General features: G+C 45.7%; 1 protein-coding gene and 1 long non-coding RNA gene across 3 annotated transcripts in view; one reads left to right on the top strand and one right to left on the bottom strand.

Annotated features, from left to right (window-relative positions):
* LOC310669367 overlaps nucleotides 1–27,369 on the bottom strand; it is a 235,446-nt gene that overhangs the window by 46,113 nt on the left and 161,964 nt on the right. The gene's annotated exons all lie outside the window — the stretch shown is intronic.
* On the top strand, nucleotides 1,687–27,369 carry LOC310669306 (uncharacterized protein). 2 transcript variants are annotated; one of them, XM_083423176.1, is made up of 9 exons: nucleotides 1,687–1,792; nucleotides 4,041–4,132; nucleotides 6,553–6,736; nucleotides 15,076–15,219; nucleotides 16,696–16,829; nucleotides 18,729–18,937; nucleotides 21,867–21,973; nucleotides 23,890–27,185; nucleotides 27,235–27,369. In XM_083423176.1, the coding sequence occupies exons 1-8, from the start codon at nucleotides 1,770–1,772 to the stop codon at nucleotides 23,990–23,992; spliced, it is 996 nt and encodes a 331-aa protein (XP_083279302.1). In that variant the 5' UTR covers nucleotides 1,687–1,769; the 3' UTR covers nucleotides 23,993–27,185; nucleotides 27,235–27,369. The 2 variants fall into 2 exon arrangements, with proteins under 2 accessions (XP_083279302.1, XP_083279301.1); XM_083423175.1 differs by having other exon boundaries at nucleotides 23,890–27,195; nucleotides 27,251–27,369.

Here is a 27,369-nt window from a genome sequence, read left to right as displayed (position 1 = left end):
GCAGGTAATTAATTAATTATTAATTAATAGTAGTGATGGTAATGGTGATGATAATAGCAAAAAAATAATAATAATGTAGAATTTTGGTGGGGGATTGATCTAGGTGCAATCAGGTCTGGTGTCATCACCTGACAGCTCCAGCAGGATCCACCAGTGCTTGTACCACATTGGAGACTCTCCTACCTAGATGCACATTTTAAGTCACCACAATACTCTGCTACAAAATGGCCTAGGACCCTCCTGAGAAATTTAAAAATGGCAGTTCAAGCTACCCTTCAAGTACTGTGGCTGCTTCCACTGCCATGCAAAAAGCCTGAGGCATATGCGACAGCATGGGAGCCAGCGTGGTGTAGTGGTTTAGAGCGGTGGACTCGTAATCTGGTGAACCGGGTTCGCGTCTCTGCTCCTCCACATGCAGCTGCTGGGTGACCTTGGGCCAGTCACACTTCTTTGAAGTCCCTCAGCCTCACTCACCTCACAGAGTGTTTGTTGTGGGGGAGGAAGGGAAAGGAGAATGTTAGCCACTTTGAGACTCCTTAGGGTAGTGCTAAAGTGGGATATCAAATCCAAACTACTCCTCCTCTTCCTCCTCCTCCTCCTCTTCTTTTCAAACCTGGGGTCAGCCCTGGGTGAAATAGTTTACAACCTTTTCAGGACAAGGATCCTGGGCAAACACGTATTTCAGAACCAACTTAACATCTTCCTATATTCATACAAATGTAAGCCTGTCGTCGCATGCTGCAGTTTGTGTGGTGACATGGCAGAATACAGCACAATGACAAACTTATTGGTGAGGTCTAATCGGGGTGTGGGGTGAGCAATGTGTATAAATATTTCGCTTATATTCATAGGACAAGTAGCACTGCAGGTATGGCTCACTTTTGCTCAGGCTGTGCCCCAGTATGCTTTGAACTGAAATAGTTCTTAGAAATGTTTTTAACAGTAACTGTTTTTAGAAGATTTTAACTGTAATTGTTTTTTTAAATTATTTAATATTTCCCCCCCTTTGCTTTGTTTTTATATTATATCTCTCTCTGCCTCTCTGGGTTCCTTGGGGAAGAAGGGCAGGATATATACCATATTTTTCTGTGTATAAGACTGGGTCGTCCCCCCCTTAAAAATAATGTGAAAAACTAGGGGGCGTCTTATACACGGATACATCTTCCCCCATTTTCTTAAACCTGAGTCCCCCAAAATAGGGGGCGACTTATAAATGGGGGCGTCTTATAGATGGAAAAATATGGCATATTCAATAATAATTCAACCAACTCCAGGCTGGTTGTAAGTAAGACGGCAGGTAGTTGGTGGCTGCCAGAGGGCAGATTGAGGTTGGTGGGGCAGTGCCCCATTTCCCCTTATGGATTAGCCTCCACTGTCTGGTAAGTGCCTGGATAGAAAACAGGTTTGGGAACCCTGTGCGTGTGTTTGCCAACTTGAGTTCTATTTGGGATTTGGAGGTAATCAGGAAATAAACAGATGATCTTGGCCGCCACTTCCAGACTGGCCACCAAGTCCTGAGCTGGAATAGATAGCTCTAGCTGGATATCAGGTGTCTTGTTATGCTGAGCGAAGCTCATGGCTAGGGATGGGAACAATGGCTTGAGTGGAATTTCACAGAGACACATGGATCGTTGGCCTCTAGCTTGGAGCTATGCCAGGCATTCCTATTTTTGGCTTCTGAGTTTGCATATAAGCCTGCCGCTTTGCCTCTAAATTAGACACACGGCTCCCTCTCTTTGTTGGACAAGTAGCATCATCGGAGTGTGAGGATGGGCATCTATGAAGAAAGAGGGTAGGTTATTACCTATTATTATTATTATTATTAGCCTCTTGGGCTTGCTGATTGTAAGGTCAGCGGTTCAAATCTGCTCAATGGTTCTGAGCTCCCGCTGCTGTGTCCCAGCTCTGCCAACCTAGCAGTTCAAAAGCATACCAGTGTGAGTAGATAAATAGGTACTGCTGTGGCGGGAAGGTAAATGGTGTTTCCATTCACTCTAGCACTCGTCACAGTCCTCCATGTGCCAGAAGGCTGGCTCCCTCGGCCTGAAAGGAGAGATGAGTGCCACACCCCACATTCGAATTCGACTGGACTTAACTATCCAAGGGTCCTTTACCTTTTATCTATTATTATTATTATTATTATTATTACTATTACTATTATTATTATTTATTATAAATTGGGTGTGTTTCCCTTCCTGTTGTAGAGGAGAGGAGACACTAGCATGGAATGTGTGTTAAAAATTCAAAGAACTGGATATGTGATTCCCTCAGAGCTGTGGGCCATTTTTATTCTTTATTCCCATTTATACCCCACCTATCTTCCAAGGAGCTCAATATGGTGTACACAGTTCTTCATCTCCTCATTTTATCCCCAAAACAACCCTGTGAGGTAGTTTAGACTGAGAGGTGGTGACTTGGCCAAAAGTCACCTGGTGGGTGGGGATTTGAAGCCTGGTCTCCCAGGTCTTAGACCAGCCCTCTAACTGCTACACTGCACTGGCTCTTCTAGTGGAGATGGAAGTAGCATGATGATCATAGTGTACAGGGACTGAGGGAAGAAGCTGAGGCAGATGTGTGCAACAACTGGAGGCTGCTGGATCTGAAAGCTGCATTGTGGGAGTCTGAGCTGGACATGGATACCTAGTGAAATTGGACCTGGATCTGGACCTAAGGGAACCTCAAGATATGTCAATATATTTTGTGTGAGGATTCAAGGGCATACCAGGAAATTGAGGTTTGCACAACCGAAGTACATTAAAGCACTTTGTAACCATAGCACAACAAATCCACTTAAAAGACGACAACGGGCCTTTTGTGCATCAAAAAGCGCAGAATGAATGTGTGACTAATGGGAAGATACATAAACAACATGGAAGCAAATCAGAATGAATGCTCATCAACCTATGACCTCCTGACAAATAAATCAGAACAAATGCTCAGTAAAGCCCAGATGCAATCTAACCTTTGCTTTTTTTAATTTTTGCATGCAAATCATGGTGAATGTTCAATAATTATGCCATCTGGAGGAGTCCTTAGTTTTTAATAGTTCATTCGTTAAATTTGTATCCTGCCTCCCTAAACCTGTGAGGGGTAAGCTGAGAGAGCAATGCACAAGCTATAAGGCAGGTGTGGCCAAAGCTTTGGCTCTCTTGATATTGCCACACTACAACTCCCATTAGTCCTAGCAAGCATGACCAATGGGCAGGGATTGTGGGAATTGCCATTCAGTAACATCTGGAAGGCCCAGGTTCTCCACACCTGCCCTCGAACTTTATGGCCACTGCTCTGCACGCTGAATAAAAAAGGTAGAAGTGCATTAGTGTGCCCATACTCTCATCTTTGCAACATAGGTCAGGTCATGCTATATGTCAATCTCCCCAGTAATTGTCTCCTCTGATTGGCAGTAGCTCTTGGGGAGTGCAAGACACCTTTTTCAAGCCTGAGGGCCCAATTTCCTTGTGGACAACCTTCCTAGAGCCTTAAACTGGTGGTGAGCAGGGCCAGATGCAGAAGTGGGTGGAGACAGCCCAACCTAACCCCCCCCCCTCTGCAAAACCAGTCAGGATGGATGCTCCATAGGAGTGCCAACTTGAACAAAATATTGGGAGGAAGGCAGGTAAGCCCCACCTTGCATGATGATCACAAGATGTGGTGCACACACAGCATTTGAATGTCCATTATCTTTGGTGGTGGGATGGCCACCTGAAATGACCTTGGCCCCTAGGAGTTGGCTCCTATGATGCTCAATAAGCATATTGTCCAGATGTGCCCTGAATCAAGGACATGGTCTAGCTAGATGCTTCTAAAATACCCCTGCTTCCTATTTGGAGTCAGGATAGATCAAGCCATTAACTTTTTTTTTTAAGCCTTCTTGGAATGACTTGAGCTCTCACATGGCATTCCCTTTGCGAGGGCTGATGCTCTCAAAGTCAACATCTCAAAACTTCTCTGGGATAGAATGGCAGCTTGTGTGTTTGCTTTTGGAAGCTGAGATGTTCCTGAGGGTAGAATAATAACAGGGAGGTCTTGGTTTGTTCCAGGGAACGGGTTGAACCGAAGAGGAAGCCCTTTAGCTGGAGAACCAAATGTGCAGTGTCCAACAGAGGACGTCCCTTGGAACTTGTTTATGCTAGTAAGTATAATACAGCGTCCTTTCTAGCATCCCATTGGAAACATCCATCATTTTATCTCTGCCATTGTATCCAGTGGGGGCAGGGGCAGAAATGAAACTCAGGTGAGTCATCTGGCTCCTTTCAGGCACTGAGGCAGAACACTAGTATCATTCCCAAGCCTGGCAGCTAGGAGCTGGCTTATGCAGTGCCAAACCATTGGTCCATCTAGGTCAATGTGCCAACACTGGTATCAGCTGCCCAGGATTTCAGACAGCGTTGTTCTCTCAGCCCTGGAGATGCTGAGGATTGAACCCTGGAGAACTGAGCCCTGGAGATGCTGAGGATTGAACCTGGAGCCTTCTGAGTGCAAACAAATGTTCTGCCGCTGAACTCCGCCCCTTCTGTGTTCCATGCTCTTTAGTAGAGGCAAGGAATGTCTATTTTGGGGAGCAAATCCTGTTCACTCTCTGCCACATTCCTTCCCACCTCCCTCTCTCCCTCCCTATCTGCCTGCCACCCTTTCCCCTTCCATTACTTATTCATCGTTAGTGTCATCAAATTGGAATGAAGAAGACCAATCTCACCAATATGGTGCCAGAGGCTGACCACTCCTACTTTTTATATTTTATTAAGAAATTTATGGGGGGCAGGGGTGGGGCATGTTGTTTTGTAAGGAGAACAGTTCTTGTCTTACAGAAGATATATGTAGCTTTATAAAAATAGTATAGTAGACAGGCAGCAAGCTTTAAAACCCACTTGTAAATTGCCTATACTTGTACTTACTGGAAGAGATGTTTTCATCACATTGAAGTTTTCTTAAGATCTTGTGACCCATGCCTGCTAACTCTGTAAAGTGAAGAAGAGGTTGTGTTCCTCTGGAAACAGGTGGCGATGGGTGGAAAATAACAGAGAAGGCCTGACTCATCCATGCCCATCTGCAGATGCCAGTTAAAAGTCAGAGCTTGCAGTTGCGAAATGCCAGGATCTGGTCCTGCCTTAAATCCATGTATTGGACTCGAATGTAGGAACCTTCATTATATTTATTTTGTTTCATTTATTTGTTTATTGCATTTATATCCCACCTCTCTGAGAGCCAGTGTGGTGTAGTGGTTAAGAGCGGTGGACTTGTAATCTGGGGAACCGGGTTTGCGTCTCAGCTCCTCCACATGCAGCTGCTGGGTGACCTTGGGCCAGTCACACTTCTCTGAAGTCTCTCAGCCCCACTCACCTCACAGAGTGTTTGTTGTGGGGGAGGAAGGGAAAGGAGAATGTTAGCCGCTTTGAGACTCCTGAAGGGGAGTGAAAGGTGGGATATCAAATCCAAACTCTTCTTCTCTCCCACACAAGGAGCTGAAGGTGGCAAACATGGTTCTTCCTCTCTTCATTTAATCCCCACAACTTCCTCATGGTGGATTCACCTTTAATTGTGAACTGAAACAGATTTCTCTCCCACCTCTAGTGAGGACCCTGCTCTGGGAGCTGTTGGTGAATGGTGGGTAATAAACTTAATAATAATAATAATGATAATGCATATAAAATATAAAAGCAATACTTGTAGCCTTCTGGGCCTGTTATACATAACACCACTCCCTTTGTAGCTGATAAGATTCACATAATGGGCATTTTGTCAGAAAGTCTATTTAGGGGAGCTCTCAAAGGATTGTTTTTAATGCCGATTCCTTTCCTGTCAATAAAGCTCTAGAGTAACCCACAATTTTGTGTATAGGGTGGTAGAGGATCATGACCCTCCTCATTAAAATTGTGAAGAGCTGATTAATGGATTCCTCCCCAACCCAGTTAAAAATCCACCCCCAACATCGGCTCTGTTAATGACTTCAGCACAGAGACCCCTTGGTTACCGGGGAAAGATTATGCTTTGCAGGCTGACAGGCTGTCAGTCAACGAGGGAGAAAAGTTCACACCGGTCTCTGGAAATAGAGTCATTTAATGAGGAAATTTATTGCTGCTTTATAGTTGGCAGAGCGCTTTCAGCCATGCATCTGTTTCCTCCAAAAGCTCTTTAGCGGTGGGAAGGCAAAAGTTTTTAAATAATTGCTAGACAGAAATAGGAGGGGGAATAAACCAAGCACAAATGTATCTCTAGTTCTGGAGTCAGGCTTCCAGTTCACCCAAAAGACCACCTCCCCTACACAGAACTGTAGCATCATTTATATCATCAGGGGATGACACCACACCTTACAGAATGGCTTTAAATTGCTGCTTTAAAAGGACAAATTCATGGAGACTATTGGTTGTTGGTTCCCCAGAAGAGTCAACTGGACACAACCCAGCTTTGCTCCTCACCACCTCTGCTTTAGGCTGATGGAAATGGCACTGATGAGACAGATGCTATCCTTTCCTTCTGACCTTTGACTATCCACACTTAAGTTTTCAGTTCTTTAATCTAATCTCCTTCCACCCTTCTTCTCTCATCTTATAGTTGGGGGGTTGAGTCCCAAGGGCAATGTCAGTGGTGTGGAGTGTTACAACCCCCTGGAACATGAGTGGAAGGTTCTGGGCTCCGTCTCAAGGCATCGGACTGGAGTTGGAGTGGCTCCCCTCAATGGCTCCATCTACGCAGTGGGAGGCCATGATGGCATGGTGTGCCTCAGCAGTGTTGAGAGGTAATTCTGCCGTGTGATTGGGTTGTTTTAGAGTTTGGTGGGGCTAGTGATGGTGGGGCAAACCAGAAATGCGATGGGAAGGAGCTAACTGAAGAGGAAACTTCCGTTGACCAGGATTTGCAGTTTCTGTGGTGGCTCTGCATGTGGTTATCCCTTCCATTTGTGTAGAAGTAAGAAGTTTGGGACGCGGGTGGCGCTGTGGGTTAAAGCCTCAGTGCCTAGGGCTTGCCGATCGAAAGGTCGGCGGTTCGAATCCCCGCGGCGGGGTGCGCTCCCGCTGTTCGGTCCCAGCGCCTGCCAACCTAGCAGTTCGAAAGCACCCCCGGGTGCAAGTAGATAAATAGGGACCGCTTACCAGCGGGAAGGTAAACGGCGTTTCCGTGTGCGGCTCTGGCTTGCCAGAGTAGTGATGTCACGCTGGCCACGTGACCCGGAAGTGTCTTCGGACAGTGCTGGCCCCCAGCCTCTTTGAGTGAGATGGGCGCACAACCCTAGAGTCTGTCAAGACTGGCCCGTACGGGCAGGGGTACCTTTACCTTTAAGAAGTTTGAAAGCACGTCAAAGTGCAAGTAGATAAATAAGTACTGCTCCAGCGGGAAGGTAAACGGCGTTTCCGTGCCCTGCTCTGGTTCGCCAGAAGCGGCTTAGTCATCCTGGCCACATGACGCGGAAGCTGCACGCCGGCTCCCTCGGCCAATAAAGCGAGATGAGCGCTGCAACCCTAGAGTCGGCCATGACTGGACCTAATGGTCAGGGGTCCTTTACCCTTACCTAAGAAGGGCAAGATGGCTTTGGGGCCTACTTGGCATTTTTCTTTTATGTCCATTCCCCCAGAACTACTATATTGTCCTATGCATCACAGAGCCCTGCTGGATCACGCCAAAGCCCCACTCAGTTCAAAAAGCTGTTTTCACAGTGACTGACCACTAGATGCATGAATTGGGGAACAGGGGCATATTGCTGCCTGGGCAAAACAGAAAACCTTCTCCTCTTTTGCAGCCCCCTATCTCCTTTCCCGCAGCACTCCCTCACCTCCTCCTCGGCAGCAGCCCCCCTCCCCTGCCCCCTGCATGCTGAAAGTGGTGATGATGGTATAAAGGGCCAGAGAGAAGCAGGTGATGAATGTAAGTGGGCGACCACACAGGTGGCAGTCATGGCAAGTGGTATGCTTCTCAGAGGCCAGATCTGCCACCTGAGGTGATTGCCTTGCCTTGCCTGATGGGAAGTCTGCAAAGTAGGATCTGAGGGCAATAGCACTTTCCTTCCTTGTGATTTCTGGCATCTGGAGTTCAGGAACATGCTGCTTCCAACAGACGAGGAAGAGCATAGCTCTCAGGGTTAGTTAGTGGCCATTGATTTCATTATTCTCCATTATAATTTATCTAACCCTGTTTTAAAACCCAACCAGGTAAGTGGCCACCACAGCCTCTCATTGGAGTGAATTCTACCCTCCATGTAGGCAAGAAAGAAGCGTCATTAGAGTTCAAGGACACATCCCAGCCAGGCAAAACCACTTAAGAGGGTACAAGGCAAGGCTGGTGATGGCTGTAGCCTGGGGAGGAGCCAGAGGGCCAGACAGAGAGAGGCCTGGAGGGTCACAACTGGGCCTCCAAGCTCTGGATCTCCATCCTTTAAGGCCCCCTTCAAGTCCACGATGGTTTAACAATAATCTGAAAGAGGTCGTTGGATACACCAATCACATCCTTAGTGCAAGTGCTGAGTTCTCAGAATTTGGCAGATCTGAACCATCCAGCCAGGGCTACTCAATCAGAAACATGAGAAGAGACTAAAGTAGTCGTTGAAGGACTGTAAAATAGCTATGACCCTAAGCAGGAGGAACAAATAGGACTGACTTTCCAGAAAGGAGGGTGGCTTGGCCATAAATAACTACCTTCACGAAGGGTCCAGATGGTTACACCATTAGCAATGCAGCAACTTTGGTGTAATCTTTTTCTTATTAAAAAAAAACAACAACACCACAAAAAACTGAACAGAGTGTTGAACTTAGACCAGAGTTCATAATCCCTGTCTGTTGAGAAAGAAACTTTCTGGGTAATCCTAGGCCAACGTAGCTTAATTTTCAGTTTATTACGAGGATAAACTGGGGGAAATTGCTGTACCAACCTGAAGACCTTAGGGAAAGTGTAATTTAATTTAATTTTTTATTTAATTATGTCTTACATTTGTATTCCACCTCCCCCCCCCCCAAGGAACTCAAGAAGGCTTGCATGGTTCACTTTCCTCTCCATTTTGTCCTCACAACAATCCTGGTTAGATGGAGAGAGTTCAATTGCCCCAAGGTCACTGAGTGGAGATTTGAAGCCTAGCCTCCTAGGTCCTGGTCCAAGACTGTAACCACTACACCAGATTGCCTCTACATTATGCTGACTTGGAGGAAGCGCTGAGATACCAATGCTGAAAGATTTTATGACATTCGCATATTGTTTTGCAAATTAGGGGTTGGTCAATACTAGTCCTACTCAGAGTGCACCCTCTGAAAATGATGGAAACAATAAACTTAGATCCTTTAATTTCAGTGGTTCAGCTCCTGAGTAGGACTGAATGGGATATAGCCTTTAAATGCAAACTGAATTTAATTCATCCCACATCGCAAATCATGTCTTTAAATCCCCACAGTATATCTGGAAATACTCTGGGGGAGGGTAAAGTAACCTGCCATGGTTCTAGTGTCAAGTGTCACAGGTGTCTCCAGGGGCAAATGAGTATTTTGGTGCTCCCTCCATAAAAGCTGTATTTGTTTTTGGTAAGATCTTCACTGCTGCATCTCATGAGTTCAGCCCTTTTCTCCCCATCTCTCCAATTTCCTGCTTAGTCACTTCTGTTTTCTGTTCCTTTTGGCTAACCCTGGGGACTCGCTCACTTTCAGCTTCACTGTAATGCCCCCCTCGCCCCCCCCCGGTCATGCCAAAAGGAGGGGCCAAGTGAGATCTTCTTCACCTGCCTTTCTTTTTAAAGATGACTGATTCTGAAGGGTGCTCGTTTGCCACAGGAAAACTCCCAAGGAATGTGACTGGTCCCTTGTGACAACATCAAAAACCAGTTTCTTGCTTGCTTGGAACATAGGGTGGGTAACTGGGTAGTGCCCCCTCCAGGGTGGAAAAGCTGAGCTTCTGTGGCTGGGTGCTTAAGAACAAAAATATCTGTTTAATGAACCCTGTTAGACTCCAACCTCTCATTTATAGAAATGAGGGCAAGTTGAGAATCCTTCTCTGCTGACATCTTTCTCACCTCTCCAGCTGATTCAGAATGAGCCCATCACTTCCCTCTTGCTCCTGAGCTATTTCTCACCTGATTTCATGCACTGACCTTATTTCCTAGGACCTGCCCTTCTTAAACCACTGCCATTATATTTTCTGTCTTTGGAGAGGCCTGTTTAACAAAGAAAATTAAAAAAAAAAGTTAGTATGAATTGTTAGTTTCCATCATATTACAGGGTACACCTTCCTGTCCTGGAGGAGAAAGCTGATGGTGGCTGCTAGCCATGATGGCTCTGCTCTGCCTTCGCAGTCAGAGGCAGGAGTGCTTCTGAATACCAGTTGCTGGAAAACACAGAAGCAGAAAGTGTGTTGTGCTTTGGTTCTGTCTGCAGGTTTCCCACAAGCACCTTGTTGGCCAGTGTGAGAAAAGGATTCTGGACTAGATGGGCGAGTGGCCTGATCCAGCAGGCTCTTCTAGTGATGTCTTTCATTATTTAATCCAGACTAAACAGTCCTAAAGGGACTGGCACTGTGGTCTAAACCACAGAGTTTAGGGCTTGCCAATCAGAAGGTCTGCAGTTTGAATCCCCGCGACGGGGTGATCTCCCATTTCTTGGTCCCCGCTCCTGCCAACCTAGCAGTTCGAAAGCACGTGAAAGTGCAAGTAGATAAATAGGTACCGCTCTGGCGGGAAGGTAAATGGCATTTCCGTGTGCTGCTCTGGTTTTGCCAGAAGCGGCTTAGTCATGCTGGCCATATGCCCCATAAGCTGTATGCCAGCTCCATCGGCCAATAAAGTGAGATGAGCGCCGCAACCCTAGAGTCATCCGTGACTGGACCTAATGGTCAGGGGTCCCTTTACCTTTACCTTTAAACGGTCCTAAACGTGTGCACCTTTTGTTGTTGTTGCATGTTTTAAATTGCTTTTGCTGTTCTTATTTTCAATCAGCTTGAGATGATTGCGTAACGGAAATTACGGTAATAAATTGATTGTGGTGGTGATGAAAATGTTGTGCAAGAAAATGAAAACATCTTTACCTGGATCCAAAAGGACTAGCAGCAGTTCTCAACCTGTGGGTCCCCAGATGTTGTTGGACCACAACTCCCATCATACCTCAGCTCTGGCCTTGCTGGCTAGGGGTGACGGGAGTTGTAGTTCAACAACATCTGGGGACCCACAGGTTGAGAAAGGCTGGACTACAGGGTCGTGAAAGGGAGTCTCTGTAGGGAGAGCATTCCATAACTGAAATGCCAACACCAAAAAGAACCCCCCGCTGGAAACCACTAGCCATGCCTCCCTTGGCTGGGGGCACCTGGAAAAGGGCCGCCAAAGAGGATTGCAATGTCTGGGTAGGGACATGTGGGAAGAGGGGATCTTTCAAGTGTTTAGAAGGCCCAAAGGGCCTTTAAAAAGGCAAAGCCAGTCAGCCTCAAAGATGGACTGGAAGGAACTGCAGATGATGACACCCTGGCATAAATATGATGAAAGCACCCACAGTCCTAGCAAACAACCTCATAGCCCTATTTTGGAGAGTGGTGGCCGGCTCCGCTTGGGACTAGTAGGGCTGAAGGCAGAGAGCCCAACAGCAGGTGGTGCTAGAGCCAATGAGAGGTGAAACCAACTCCATCTAATTTTGTCCTCTTTCCTGCTGAGCTCTGCAAGGGGCAACACTAAGACAAAGGAGCTGACAGCAAGTTGCCACCTCTTGGACCAGTTGTAAGGAAGGAGGCAGGCAGGGAGCTGAGGACAGACTCAGGCTGGTGGAGCAGTTCCCCATTTGTTCCTCATCTGGGCCTAATGGCCCAAGCCTCCACTGCTGCTCCCCCCCCCAAACTATTTCACTTCCTTAAAGGTAAAGGGACCCTTGACCATTAGGTCCAGTCGCAGATGACTCTGGGGTTGCGGCGCTCGAGCAGCGCACAGAAACCCCATTTACCTTCCTGCCAGAGCAGTACCTATTTATCTACTTGCACTTTGAGGTGCTTTCGAACTGCTAGGTTGGCAGGAGCAGGGACTGAGCAATGGGTGCTCACCCCATCGCGGGGATTCAAACTGCCGGCCTTCTGATCGGCAAGTCCTAGGCTCTGGGGTTTAACCCATAGCACCACCCGCGTCACTTCACTTCCTTAGAAACATGGCAAATCAGTCCTGCTGCTTTTGGAGGCCCTCCTCCTCCTGATCTGGGTCCTAGATTTCTGCCCCCAAATTCTGCCCCAATGGTGCCAGATCTTCTCAAGTGGCTTTAAAATGGAAAATCTCAAGAGAAGGGAGCAGATTTTTTTTGTCCGGTACACATGCATGCAAACATATGCATAGAGATGTCAAGGCAACAGGTGAGAAAAAATATATGGACCTTTCCCTTTCCCTCGTTGCAACAGAGTTTTGCCAGCAGCAGCCATCTCATCAGTGGAATGAATGTTTTTTCAAAACAGGCCGTCCTTGGCCTCCCCTGCGCCTCTTTAGCCACCCACGTGATTACTGCTTCCTCTGATTGATAGCTTTGACAACCTATTTACTATGTGATATTTCTCGCTAAAGGCAAACTCGGTGCCTCTGGCTCATTTTGCAAGTGTTGCCAGTAAGGGAGGGCTGGAATCCCACAGCTAAATATATGCTTAATTGAGTGGGCAGGGGGGTGCCAGTAATGCGTCATGCCGTATTTGCAGCCTGCGGTTGGCTTCAGCAGGCTGCCTGTCTCCCAAAAGAGATTGCTTTACTGCAAGGCTAGCTCAGGGTCCGATGATGTAAGACAGAAGGATAGCTGGGTTAAAAAAAATTGTTGCTATCTCTGGTTGCTAAGTCAGGTTCTTGGTTATATGGAGGCACTTGCTTAGCCTTAGCATTGCATTGGAACGTCCTTACATGGCATGGGTGAGTGGTCTTCATCTGGATGAGCGAGACTCAGCCCCACCAAGCACACTTTGCCCATAGCCAGCCTACCTCCTTACTTATAGCCAGTCCAGTGGGCTGCAGTGGTACCTTGGGTTAAGTACTTAATTCGTTCCGGAGGTCCATTCTTAACCTGAAGCACCACTTTAGCTAATGGGGCCTCCCGCTGCCACCGCCACCGCCACCGCACGATTTCTGTTCTCATCCTGAAGCAAAATTCTTAACCCGAGGTAATATTTCTGGGTTAGCGGAGTCTGTAACCTGAAGCGTATGTAACCCAAGGTACAACTGTATTGACCTTATTCCTCTTTTAGCTTCAGTGTTTCTTTTGTAGAACTCCTATGGAAACTGTTATGTACGGTGGAACCTCCACTCACATATGAAATCCGTTCTGAAGGTCTGTTTGTGAGTCGATCTGGGTCGCTGGTAGAAGCACTATTCTGCGCGTGTGCATTTGGCGGCAGTGCTATTCTGCTCATGTGCAGATGGCAGAAGCTGCTTCTGCACAAGCGTGAATCGCGGCAAACCTAGTATTTACTTCCAGGTTTGTCACGGTCGCGAGTCGAATTGTTCACGAGTAGGGGCGATGGTAAGTCGAGGTTCTACTGTACTAAGCTTGGATCCTAGAACAATAGGCAGGTAGGATTCTGGAAGGCAGCAACCTGATTGGTCTGCAGGAGCAGCCCAATCAGGCTCCAAGAGGAAGTGAATCAGCAACTGGATTGGCCTGCAGGAACAGTCCAATCAGGCTCCAGGACGGAAGTTGAATCAGCCAATCACACGGGACCCATTGTGTACATAATGTATATATAGCCAGAGGTTTTAGGGAAAAGCACTCACTGTTTACCATGAGCCGAAATAAAGAGCATGAAATCAACACTCAACTCTGAGTATATTTTAGAAACAAAACCAGAGTTGGCTGGTTCTGTCTCTCATTGGCTGTGGTTGTCATTAGCTCCACCTTCTGTGGGCATCCCTGCTTTCTGCCCTCCTGCTCCCAGTGGGCCTTCATGGTCTGCCTTAGCAGCTTCTAACTCTGTTCCAAACCATATATTCCTAGCAAATACTTTCAAAGACTCAAATCTTTGTTTAGAAAATGCCTTTGAGGGTCTTAAACCCCTAGAATATCCATGCAGAAAATAAAGGAAGGAGGATTTGGGATCCCAGATTTAGAACTATATCATCATGCCTATTTACTGTCAAGTACACAGTTCTGGAGATCTGCAACCGATAATAACTGTCCAAATTAGGCATCCTTGGAATACTCTTACGTAGCACCTCTACAAAGATGTTTAGCACTCGGTTCTAAATACATCAATACTTGAGATGCCGTTGAAAGAATTTCATCAGTTTGAACGATACAGCGCCACATATGTCTTCAGGGGTACTGTTTCTTGTTTCTTCTTTTTTGTGTCTTATCTTATCTCTGTGCACTTGCAATTTTGTACTTTTTTTAAAAAGTAATATTTATTAGATATTTTATAGTTACAAAAAGAAAAAAGATAAAAAAACCAATACAAAAATTCAACAAACAATACATCAAAGATTAAAAAAACCAAAAACAATACAACAGAACAATAGGAAAAAATTAAAACATTTAAAAACACGTCCAAATTTCATTTCTTTATCTTTCATATGCTTGTTTCCTCGACTTCCTCGCGCCTCCCTTTTTTGTATTCTAGTTCAAATTAGCTGATTCAACAAATCCTTTCCCTCTTTCTCAATTTTTGTTCTATAATTTATCCTAACACAATTTAACTTTAAATTTTCCACTTTAGCTCATTAACAATTAATTTTTGTATAATTCTTAATAACACTTCTGCTAAAACCATATAACTTCTTTCCAATATTCTTCTAACATTCATTAATTTTGCAATATTTTTGTAAATATACTTTAAATTTTTTCCAATCTTCTTCCATCGACTCTTCTCCCTGGTCTCAGATTCTGCCAGTCATTTCCGCCATTTCCATATAGTCCATCAGCTTCATCTGCCATTCTTCCCGGGTGGGTAGCTCTTGTGTCTTCCAATACTTTGTGATGAGTATTCTTGCTGCTGTTGTGGCGTACATAAAAAAAGTTCTATCCTTCTTTAGCACCAATTGGCCGACCATGCCCAGGAGAAAGGCCTCTGGTTTCTTCAGGATGTACTTTTTATTTTTCAATAAAGAATGTAAAATAAAGAACAACAACACTGCAACTCTGTTTCATCTTCCTTCCTGTGCTGCTGAAGGTACGACCCTGAAATCAACGAGTGGAGGAGGGATGTGGCGCCGCTTCGTGAATCCAAGCAGGATGCGGCCGTGGCTGAGCTAGGAGGCTACTTGTACTGTGTCGGTGGCTACGATGGGCTCCTATGCGTCAACACCACTGAGAGGTAAGCTGCATCCAATGGATACCCTTTGGGTGTGATGATGGCAAGATGATGATTGTTCTTGTACATTTGTTCATTTATTTGGTTTTCGTTAAAAAGATGAACCAGTGTCCACCCTGCCTTTAGAATAGAGATTTTCCAGTGGGACTTATACTGAATCAGTCCTAAAAAGAAATTATTAAGTAAATGGAACACTATGAACTTTTGATACAAATAATTATTTAATGGTCCCTTTTCTTTATTGATTAATTTCATATAATCAGTTTGGTGATCTATATAGCTGCATGTACGTTTAGTAAGTACCAGTATGTATTTAACACCATTAAAAAACCCCACAATCTTCATATTATAAAGGAGCTTTAGTGCACTAGAAACTTTTAAACGCTCCTCTGTTGTCTAGAAATGCGCCATTACTGTTATTTTGTTATGATGTGGTGGTTGTTAATTATTTCTTAATTCACCATAGAGCCCCAGGTAAGGTTACAACAGTGTAAAAATACAATATTAAAATTAGTTCAAGTGTGTAATCAGAAGAATAGGGTGGGTACACACACACACACAATATCAAAGAAGCCTTTGTCATCTTCAGCATATGACAAAAGCTATACTGAAGGAGATAACGGTGTAAAAGGAAAATTACAAAGGTGACGAGAAATAGGAGGACAGGATGGTGTCACAATTGCAACAGAGTTGTGTCACGAGCACACGCTGTAAGGATGTAGAAAAACATGTTGTGTAAAGAGGAACACGTAGCCATACCATATAGCCACATAAGGAAGCAGCTTATGCAGAAAACCGGAGCCAATGATAAACTGCCAAGAGGGCACTAGATGAGCCAAATAAGGGAATGAGGGGAATGGGGTGATGTGAAGGGTATAAAAGATGCTAGCTTGCTTGCTGTAAGTGCCGCCAGCCTTTGGAAGCAATTTCGCTGGTTGCCTCTGCGCAGAACTGAATAAATCCTTTCTCCGTGAACCACACCCTGGTGTTCATTACTCTCCTTTCTCATTCCACGTGGGGCAACGCGCAAAGGGAGACGGGACAAGGTAAAAAGGCTTCAATACAACGAAGATGCCAGACGCACCACTGTGTGTAAGGAATCCCACAGATTTGGGGCTGCTACAGGAAGTTTCCAAACTCTCAAATTTTGCTTCTGTGGACCTTTGTTTATACTCAGTAACCTTTGACATATTATATGCAACTCATATATCTGTGCTTCCCAATTAACAACATGAATGTTGGGCCATCTCCAGTATTTGGCATAACTATGTCTAGTGGCAACAGTCATCTATCATATTAACTCTCTTAAATATGCAGGTACTTTCTTTGCATAAGTCAATACCAATAAATTATATTCTGTTTGCATCCATCTTTTTCTTTCTATTGCATCCTTTGTGCCCTTTGACACCCTCCGTCCAGTGAATTAAACACTGCTTCAATTGTCTCTAAGCATTTTCACAATTGTATATTTGTCTCTAGATATGATCCGCTACTCAACAGGTGGTGCAAGATGGCACCTATGAATCGTTGCCGGAGGGGCCTAGGCTTGGCAGTACTGGATGGCTACTTGTATGCTGTTGGAGGATCTGATGGCTACACTACATTACATTCAGGTAACAAGAAGCTCTGGTTGTAGACAAGAGTCTAAAGAGGAGATGCACCCCCCCAAAAAACCCACCCTCCAACTGTTAGGAAAGATTGCAGCTTGGATGCATTAGATTGGAATGATCACTTACAGTTTCTGGAGTTCAAAGGCTTTATTCATGCAGAAACAGGTTCATCCGGGCAAGAAGTATTTACAGGATGAGTAGAGGTGAAAGAGAGAAATAGACATCTTGTCTCAACATGTTGGGAGAGAGAAAAAACCAACTGGCTCAGCTTTTAGGGGCAGAATTCACTTAGACAGAGACAATGCAACCAAGTGCTGGATAGATTGATAGACAAACAGTGCCCTCATGTGGTTTAAAGTAACATGAAGCTCAGTGAGAAGGAATTGTATTTGGTTTTTCTCCAGCATGAATCAGCAAGTGTAAACTAGATCTCTGTGGCTGTTGCTACTGGTTGCATACAAATTGGCAAATATGCCAACTTTGGTTTCTCTCAGGTTCTCATTTCTCCAATCTTAATTCAGTTCTCTGCATTTCCATGTGAGTGTGTGATTTTTATTTTTAAAGATGAAAATTCATCAGCATTTTAAGTTTGAGTTTCTCCGCATGTACACATTTTGTGTGTGTGTGATTTTGCCTAATATACACATTCTTGCAAAGTGGTTTCTCCAAACACACTTTTTGTATGTTATTGTCATAAAAATATGCATCCTTTTAAAGCACACTTTGTATCACCATAAGCATTTTGGTACACCACTACTTGGCTGGAGAATGGCATTGCAAAATCCAAAGAAGTGCAAATTTCAAAGGAGAGCTGTGTTTGCCTATTGTTTCAGAAAGTGTGGATTAGATAGGTTTGCCTTCAAATGTAAGCTGAGTCTAATTTCTCTCTCATCCCTAACTGGCCCCCAGTGCTGAAGTCAGTGGTGATATCCAGTCCAGAGAGAGTACCACATGCACACTGGAGCAAATGTGAAGCTTTGAATATTTACACCAGAGCTTTCCAAACTGGGTGTCATGACACGTTAGTGTGTCAGCTGTAGTGTGCAGGTGTGCCATGCAAATGCTCCCTGCTCTCCTCCCGGAAAGGGGTTAGTTTAACCTCCGGTTTGCTAGTAATAGTGAATTACTGTATTGCAAAATGATGCATGTCTAAACAGTGTGCCACCAACATGAAAAGGTTTGGAAAGCTCTGATCTAGACTGTGGCTGCAATCACATGGTAGTTTTTTTCTGTTTCCCTGACATTTCCCTAGCTATTAATTTTCACATTATTTTGGGGGGTATAAAAGCCACTTCCAGAAATCTAGCGGAACTTAGTGGAAGCGCCCCCCCCTTGCATCTTCCTTAACCTGGAAAATTTTTGGGAGTGAAGTGACAACAGTTATTCCTGTTGTTTTTATGGGAGAACAGAAGCACACATGTGGACAGGGAATGCTGTTTAGCATTGCTGTTTAGTGATGTTTGTTGTTGTGTCACACCATGCCCAGTGGCAGAACTTCATACGCTGGCACTGGGGGAGGTGGCGGACAGCAGGCGGGGGCGCACGTCCTGGGGGCATGGCACGCCACCTGCAGGGATATGACATGCGTCTTGGGGGCGTGGTGTGCCACCTGCAGGGGCATGGCACCCAGCAGAGGCAGGGGGGCAGCCGCAACGGCACCCCACTGGGATTGCACTGCCAGGGGTGGTATGCTGCCCCCACACTCCTCTTCCTATGCCAGTGACCATGCCCACAAGTGTAAATGATATTTAGTATGGCATGCCGGCACACCAGTCAAAAAGCCACAGTTCCATTACACAACAGGTACTGGGCTGCCAAAGGAGCATGAGAAAACAGGGAAACTAATACAATAGTTCCCATTCCTGAATTCACCCTGTGTCTCAATTTTATTGCCTCCTCCAGTGGAGCGCTACAATCCCCTGGAAGACAGATGGACTCCCTCCCCTCCCCTGAAGACCTGTCGAGAGAACCTGGGTTGCGTTACCTTTCAAGGCAAGATCTATGTGGTTGGCGGGAGAGATGACCTCACTGAGCTGTGCAGTGTTGAGCGGTTTGATCCTCTTGCCAATGAATGGTCTGCTGTCACGCCCATGAAGTCAAGAAGGAGCAAGGTATCCGTGCTGTGGGAACTCATCACAGCAATGTCTAAACTTCTTCCAATGCGTTCCGAACTTGTAGGAGTAACTCTCAAGCAGACCATAGCGATCTACTGGGTGCATAAGGGATGGAGCAGTTTACTCCCAAATTGAGTGTGTTTAGGATAGTGGCCTAAACCTTCAATCGATTTAGGCTGCCATCCCAGTGTTCACCTACCTGTAAGCAAGTCCCACTGAACTCAATAGATATGTATAGGATTTATATTTATATTGTAGATAGGCATAGGATCAGACTGTTGCTTGAAACGATACTTGCAGCTCTGCTTTATTTATTTTTTATCTGTCCTCTTGGTTTCATGACTAGATCAACCCATGACAGAATGTTAGGAAGATGGGCACACTCCTCAGAGCCAGACCCTTGGTCTATTTGGCTCAATATTGTCTGCAATGACTGGCAGGGGCCCTTCAGGATTTCAGACAGGGGTCCTTCTCAGCCCTGTATGGAGATGCTGGGGACTGCACCTGTTGCTCTACCACTGAGCTATAGCCCTTCCCCTTAAAATGACAGGATTCTGCCTTATACCAAGTGAGGCCGCTGGTCCATCTCACTGGTCAACAACAAATTTGTTGTCTGCATTTTTTCAGATGATTTAGGACGAATCTGATGCGCTGAATCAAAAAATCACATTGGTTTTGCTCAATCAGGTCAAGTTTTTGAGCTATGGCTCCATGCCGTTTTTTTACGTTTTTGTTCACATGTGTACGCTTGTGTGGAGCATTTTAGAAGAAGTTGGTGGGGGTAAAATGCCATGATTATTTTAATGACAAGAAGTATTCAGGTCCGATAGTTCTGGGTGATTATGTCGAAAAGGGATCAGTTTGAAGTCATAAAACCTCGAAATCTTCCATAAATTGGTGCGCCAAAGCATAAAGTTGCTTACCATGCTTATTTTGGTATTAAACTTGGTGATCAGGATAAAGCTTGGGCACCACACATGGTGTGCAAGGCATGCACCGAGACTCTACGTGGGTGGACCAATGGCAAGAGGAGTCTGAACTTTTGAATTCCCATGGTTTGGAGGGAGCCAACAAACCATGCCACTGACTGCTACTTCTGCGCTGTTGATGTGACTGGGATCAACAGAAAGAACCGGAGCAGCCTCAAGTATCCTGATCTTCAATCAGCACGTCGTCCTGTAGCTCATTGTGATGAAATTCCAGTGCCTATCTTCAGAGAACTTCCTGACATTAGTGACGTTGATGCCTCCAGTGTTGAAGGACATGAAGAAGAAGAAGTGGTTCTTCAAGATGATGCTCCACATCCATTTTCCCAAAAGGAGTTGAATGATCTAGTTCACGACCTCAGCTTGTCAAAGGACTCTGCCGAACTGTTGGCATCCAGATTGAAGGAAAAAAACCTCCTCTCTGACAAAACTTTCTTGGCAACAATAAGGCCAGAAACTACGCAGAACTTGTCAACAACATGCTGACTGCTTTCAGAAACCTGGGCTGCAACATGAGCGTCAAGATGCACTACCTATTTTCACATATGGACCGGTTTCCTTAGAACCTGGGTTCAATGAGTGACGATCAGGGGGAGAGATTCCATCAGGACATGAAAAAGATGGAGACCAGGTATCAGGGTCACTGGGACGCAGTCATGATGGCTGACTACTGTTGGACTCTGAAGAGAGACCTCCCTGCCGCTGAGCGTTCCAGGAGTTCCAAGAAATGGAAGTTCAAGCCCTGAAGTTTGAAAAATGATGAAGCAACATGCAATTTACGTGTACTTACCTTTATCAATGCCCACCATTCAGTTTACAGTAATCGATGTTTTTATCAGGTAATCAATATATGTTGTTGGAAAAACATTTTTTTCTCTTAAAAACATAATAGGATGATATGTGTTGACAAAAATCAGCTGATAATGCCACAAAAATGTAATCGATTTTGTCACAAGATCTGATTTTTTTCAAATCAACATAGCACAAAAACCTGACCTGATGGAGAGAAACGGATGCCATTTCCTGATTCAGCAGTGCAAAAATACCCTAAATCAATTGTAGAAATCTAGACAACATTCAAAAAGTAAAAAATTGTTGCCCAGTGTAGGCATTGTCTACCCCATGGGTTTCATCTGGCACCTTTGTTATGCACCTTTAGGCACCAGGCAAAAAAGTTCCTTTTTTAATCAGGCCTTTGGCTGATTGACACCCTTTTAAAATGTGCTGAGAGGGGGTTATTGAGTTGTTTTTATTTTGATTATGTGTTTTGTGTTTTTAGATTGTGATTTTATCTTGTGAACCACCTGTGGGTATAGGGTGGTATTCAAATAAATAGTAATAGTAAGAGTGGGACCCAGGTGGCGCTGTGGGTCAGACCACTGAGCCTAGGACTTGCTGATCAGAAGGTTGGCAGTTCGAATCCCCGTGATGGGGTGAGCTCCCGTTGCTCGGTCCCTGCTCCTGCCCACCTAGCAGTTCAAAAGCACGTCAAAGTGCAAGTAGATAAATAGGTACCGCTCCGGTGGGAAGGTAAACGGCATTTTCGTGCGCTGCTCTGGTTTGCCAGAAGCGGCTTAGTCATGCTGGCCACATGACACGGAAGCTGTACGCCGGCTCCCTTGGCCAATAAAGCGAGATGAGCGCCGCAACCCCAGAGTCAGTCACAACTGGACCTAATGGTCAGGGGTCCCTTTACCTTTAATAGTAATAGTAATAGTAATAGTAATAATATCCTGACTATCTACACAACGGCTTACTAGAGTTCTAGACAGGAGTCTTTCTTCAACCCTATCTGGAGATGCCATATGTTGAACATGGAACATTTTGCACACAAAGCAGTTGTTCCACCACTCAGCTGCAGGCCTTCCACAGTCACTGCATGAAAATTTATGTGTGTGGTGGCAAAACTGAGAATTCTCTATTTACTTTTAACAATGAAGGTGAGCCTGGTTGCTGCCAATGGTTACCTCTTAGCCATCGGGGGTTATGACGGCACTGTCCACGTAACCACTGTGGAAGCGTTTGACGTGGAGCTAAATGGATGGAGGTAAGCTACCATCCCCTTTCAGTGAGTCTGCTCTTATGGGAGTTTCCCGGCCCAGCAACACAACTCTTGAGACCTTGCATGGCGCCCCCTTGAGGATGTGGGTGGGGAGAGGAGCCCCCCAAGTTCTTAGCCAGGGCGGCCCAACCTCTCAGTCCAAGTGGGCTGCAAGAGTACTTCGACACAGAGCCCGGGTGTCACCCACAGAATTACATTTCCATATTGTAAATATGCAGTGTAGTTAATATTATTTAATATACGCAAGTAAATGATATTATTTATTTTTAAATAATATTTAATATGCACAATATATTTAACTGAACACACACACATGTACACACTTAATAGATTTAATATATTTATTTATGCACAAACAGACATATGCACGCTCGTTAACAACACAGACATCAAGTCCCTGTCAGGATAAAAAGGCACGGTATAGTATTAGTAGTAATAATAATAATAAATTTTAATAACAAATTTTATTTATAGCCTGCCCTCCCGAGCCAGAGCCAGGCTCAGGGTGGCTAACAACAGTAAAATTACAGTAAAAACATAATAGGAGGGAAAGGGGAAAAAAAAAACCAATTTAAAATACAGGTTAAAATGCAATTTAAAATGCAGCCTCATCAAGGCCATAAGGGGAGGGCAACATAAGGGTCAGACTGAGTCCGAACCGAAGGCCAGGCGGAACAGCTCTGTCTTGCAGGCGCTGCGGAAAGATGTCAAGTCCCACAGTAGTAATTTATTTTATAAGGCTTGTAGTCAAAAGGATTTGAGCCTCTTGTGGAACCCGTAAATAAATACAGCCCATGAAAAAGGAGGAGGCGGAGGCGTGCCGGGTGGGTGGGGGTCATCCTCCTCACCTCAGAGTGGAAGACTGCTGCCGGGGGCCTGTTATTTTGACTTTTATGCACAATTTCATTTAGTTGCTGCTAGTTTATTACTTGGCTTAAGCTGTAATTTCTCTCAATCTTGTGAGGCAGCCTCTGATTTCCCAAAGGCCAGGAACGTGCAATACTAGCAGAACGAGTAACGAAACAGGGTCTTCTTATGACACACGTATTAAGGCAGACGCTTCCACCAACTCCTCAGTATTATTATTAATACAGTAACTTGCGTCGCTAACTGTCTGCTTGCATGGGGAGGGAGGAACAAGTTTTTGGAAGAAAGGAAGCCGCCCCCCCCCCCATGGCTTCCTTGATCAATGCTGTGCCTTCAGAAGCAGGAGTGGAGAAACTTGCAGAATCCACCTTGCATCAGCAAGGCCCCCAGAACCCCAGCTTGGCCTTGGGAGGTAGGAGGTGGGAGCCACCTGGTGTGGTGATGGCTGAGGGGGGGTATATCTGCCCACCCCCCATGGCACATGACCTTGGAGGGCCTGGCTCACCTCAAGTGTTTTTGCCGGGCTGAAACGTATTCTTGAACTCTTGCTCACCTGGAATGAGGATAGTAAGGAATCTGTGAGGAAGTGTGGAAACTGGCCTGAGGATAGCAAGGGATCTGTGAGGAAGTGTGGAAAGTGGCCTGAGGATAGCAAGGGATCTGTGAGGAAGTGTGGAAACTGGCCTGAGGATAGCAAGGGATCTGTGAGGAAGTGTGGAAACTGGCCTGAGGATAGCAAGGGATCTATGAGGAAGTGTAGAAACTGGCCTGAGGATAGCAAGGGATCTGTGAGGAAGTGTGGAAACTGGCCTGAGGATAGCAAGGGATCTGTGAGGAAGTGTGGAAACTGGCCTGCTACACAAAGGTGGCATTTACATTAGTTGCTCCACCACTTTTGCCTGAGGCCTCACCTATGTGGCCCCTGGCATGTCACGAAGACTGGAATATGGCCCTCAGGTAGAAAAATGTTCCCCACCCCTTGCCTTTGCATCAACAGTATACGCTCCATTAACAGCCTCTCTCTTCTCTTGCAGACGTTTTGGAAACACGCAAACCTGCCATCCAGGTGGAGGTGTCACTGTGATCAAAACGGCTCCTGATTATCTGGAACTTTCTGAGTCGCCTTGGAGCAGATAAAAAAACAACACACACACAGCAGCAGCAAATTCTGGACTTCCTTGTTTGGTGTTTAGTATACAAATGACACATGATGCGTTACTAAACTACATGCTTGACTTCTTCCTGCTCCTCCCCCTCTTTTGATTGTGTCACCTGTGTCAAATTTTAGATTGTAAGCTTCTTGGGGCAGGGACCCCTTGCTAGGCTGCAAAATGCCCATGCCCATTGGTGACCCATATATCAATAATAAGCAGGAGACAATGACACGGTGCTGATGTTTTAAGTGTTAGTTCTGTGTATCTCAGAATATATTTAGTTTGTTCTTTTCATGAAAGTAACTGAAGCTTTGCAGGAAGTGGACTAGATGCCTTGGAAGTAGCTTCAAACTCTACAATCCTATGCTTCAATTGCTTAATTTGGAGAAGTGCTACATAGTTGTTAGGAGCTTGTCCTACACTCGAGTAGGACCCTGGCAGAGACACATGCCTGACTGGCATGTTCTCTCCCTCCTGGTCGATCATTTGGGAGCTTCAAAAGCTTTCTTCTGCCCAAACATCACAGCAACCAATGCCAACAGACTTAGGGATCCACAGAGTCTTTGCAGCTTGTGTAACAGACCTCAGCAACTCAGCATTTTGGCTAATCTGCTTTATTTACATATAAACACACACGGAGCACTGCAACGTGACTCCCTCTCTCTCTCTAGCATTAGGCAGCAAACAGAATGAACAAAGGACAATAGTTCCACTTCATGGAACACAGAAACACAAACATCCTGTCTCTGTCACTTCCCACTTTGTGGAGTCGAAACATATACTGTCATGTGATGGACAAAAACCCCATGACTGCAACCATGGAGCAGGAATTCTAACAGTTTACTGGAGGAGGAAGACTCATCTTTTTCTGTCCAACAATTCTTTATTGAATGCCTCTCCTCTGCCCTAAACCACAAAATGAACAAACACGTTCCCTTCCAGGCCCACTGAATACGCCTCCTGAGTTTATCTTCAGAAAGGCATGGGAGACAGACTTAATATAAGGCACTGGTCACTAACATGGTCTCATGGGCATGCACAGAAGTCTTCCATGGTGCCCACAGGGTCCCCTCTCCTGCCCATCTTCCAGATGCAATTAGTTCCTTACCAGGGATATAGAAAGCTACCTTACACTGAGTAAGAGGATTGGTCCAGCTATCCCAGTACTGTCTACACTGACTGTCAGCAGCTCTCCAGCATTTCAGGCAAGAGTGTACCTAGATATGCTGAGAACTGAACCTGACATCTTTTCTGCTGTGTCACTGAACTCCTGTCCTTCTCTAACACCTAATGTATTCCAGCCCTCATGGTTCTGAACAAAGGGTGGAATTAAGTAGGAACATGGGAAGCTATCTTACAGTGAGTCAGATGACATGCTTCAGTATTGACTACACTGACTTGCATTAGCTCTACAGGGGTTTCGGGCAGGGCATATTCCTTGCCTTACCTGGAGATGCTGGGGACTGAACGCGAGACCTTCTGCATGCAAAGCAGTTGTCCTTCCGCTGAGCTAGAGCCCTCCCCTTAACCCATAGAATAAGTGGCGCTTGTGTGGTGCCCAGAGATTCCAAAAAGTCGGCAACATTTAATGTAAATACAAGCTACATTAGGGGAGGCAGGTATTTCTTATAACTTTCCTATGCCGCAAGAGAGAAATAGCCCAGCAGCAAATTTATGAGTGCTGTTGGAAGCTAGGCGCAAATGAACAGGCATTATTGCTAGTCCCCAAGTGGCGAGGCTCTGCTGTTTGGCTAAACATAATAAACACATTTTTATTAAAGGGTGGAATTAGAAGCTGGTCTCATGCTCACCACTCATTAGAGGGCACTGCTGCATTAGTAGATTCACCCAAATTCGCCTTCGTGGTTACACTCTGAATTCCTATTGCCTTTTAAGAAGAAAGGTGGGTTCTATTCTGTTTCGATTTGTTTTTAGGGAGGGGGTTATGATGGAAGGGATATTTCAAAATGTGGGCGTGGAGTTGCTAGTCTTTATCCCAATCACCAAAACCACCCCTGTCTATTATTCTGTTTAACGCAAAGCAGAGCAGGTTGCAATCTCTGCTGCTGTGACCTTAGGCCCCGAGGCTTAGGGAGATCAGTATAGGGTGTTCTTCAAGAATGGTAATACTGCTGTTTTTATTTTCTTTTAAGTGTGGTGCATGCAAAGCGAATCTTCCCGTCCTGCTACGCTGTTTCCCCTTGAGTGTCTTTCAACGTCTTGAAAGTTTAAACCAGGGGTCAGCAAACTTACTGCACCTCAGGCCAGTGTCTCCAGCGCCGATCGCGCGGTGGGCCAGAGGGCGGGGGAGCGCATGCCCATACGCTTGCACACGCGCTATTTCCAGCGCACTTCCGGGTCGGAGGAGCACCGGAAATAGCTTGTGCGCATGTGCAAGGGGCTTCCTCCAATCCGGATGTGTACCGGAAATAATGCATGTGCATGCGCAAATAACGCTTGCGCATGTGCACAAGCTATTTCCGGTGCTTCTCTGACCCAGAAGTGGGCAGCCGCGCAGCACAGTGCAGCACCGGTAAAAGCGGGCAGTGGCGGTCGCCGCGGGCTGGATAAACGAGTCCCTCGGGCCTTATCCAGCCCGTGGACCTTAGTTTGGGGACCCCTGGTTTAAAGATTGCTGGTATCTATATTTATAGCCAGTGGGGGCCGGTGCCCATCGGGCAGATGTGCAAGAAGGCAGGGATCCCAACAGCAGGTGGCAGCAGAGCCAATGATGCGCAGAGCCAACAAATTCTACTTTTGTCCCCATCCTCCTCCTCTCTACTGTGTTCTACTGAGACTAATGAGGAGGAAGGAGGCAGGGCCACCCCCTGGACTGGATGTAAGTAAGAAGGGAGGCAGGTGGGGAGTTCCTGAGGATAGGCTGAGGTTGTCAGCACAGTGCCCCTATTTGCTCCCATGGATCAGTCTCCACTGCCTGTATCTAAATCAAGGGTGCTTATGAAGTTCTCCCATATCTCCTTTGAGGCAACCACCAGCGTGGTGTACTGGTTACAGTGCAGACCCTCCGAGTGCCCCTATTTTCTAGGGACGGTCCCATGTTTACAAAAGGCATCTCAGTTTCTGATTTGATCCCAGAACGTCCTACATTTCCTTACTACGTTCCTATTTTCATCAGAGAAATATTGGAGGGTTGGGCTAGGACCTGGGAGACCTGGGTTCAAATCCGTACAGAGCCATGAACCTCACTGGGTGACCTTGAGCCAGTCGCTCAACCCCATAGGGTTGTCATTGTGAGAATAAAATGGGGAGGAGGAGAACAAAGTATGCCACCTTGAGCTCTGTGGAGGAAATGTGGAATGTAAATGCAATAATAAATAAACAAATAAATAATTACAACAA

This window comes from Podarcis tiliguerta (genome assembly GCF_965153285.1).
Source record: "Podarcis tiliguerta genome assembly, chromosome: Z".
NCBI classification, from domain to species: domain Eukaryota; kingdom Metazoa; phylum Chordata; class Lepidosauria; order Squamata; family Lacertidae; genus Podarcis; species Podarcis tiliguerta.
This window is presented reverse-complemented; position numbering and strand designations above follow the sequence as displayed.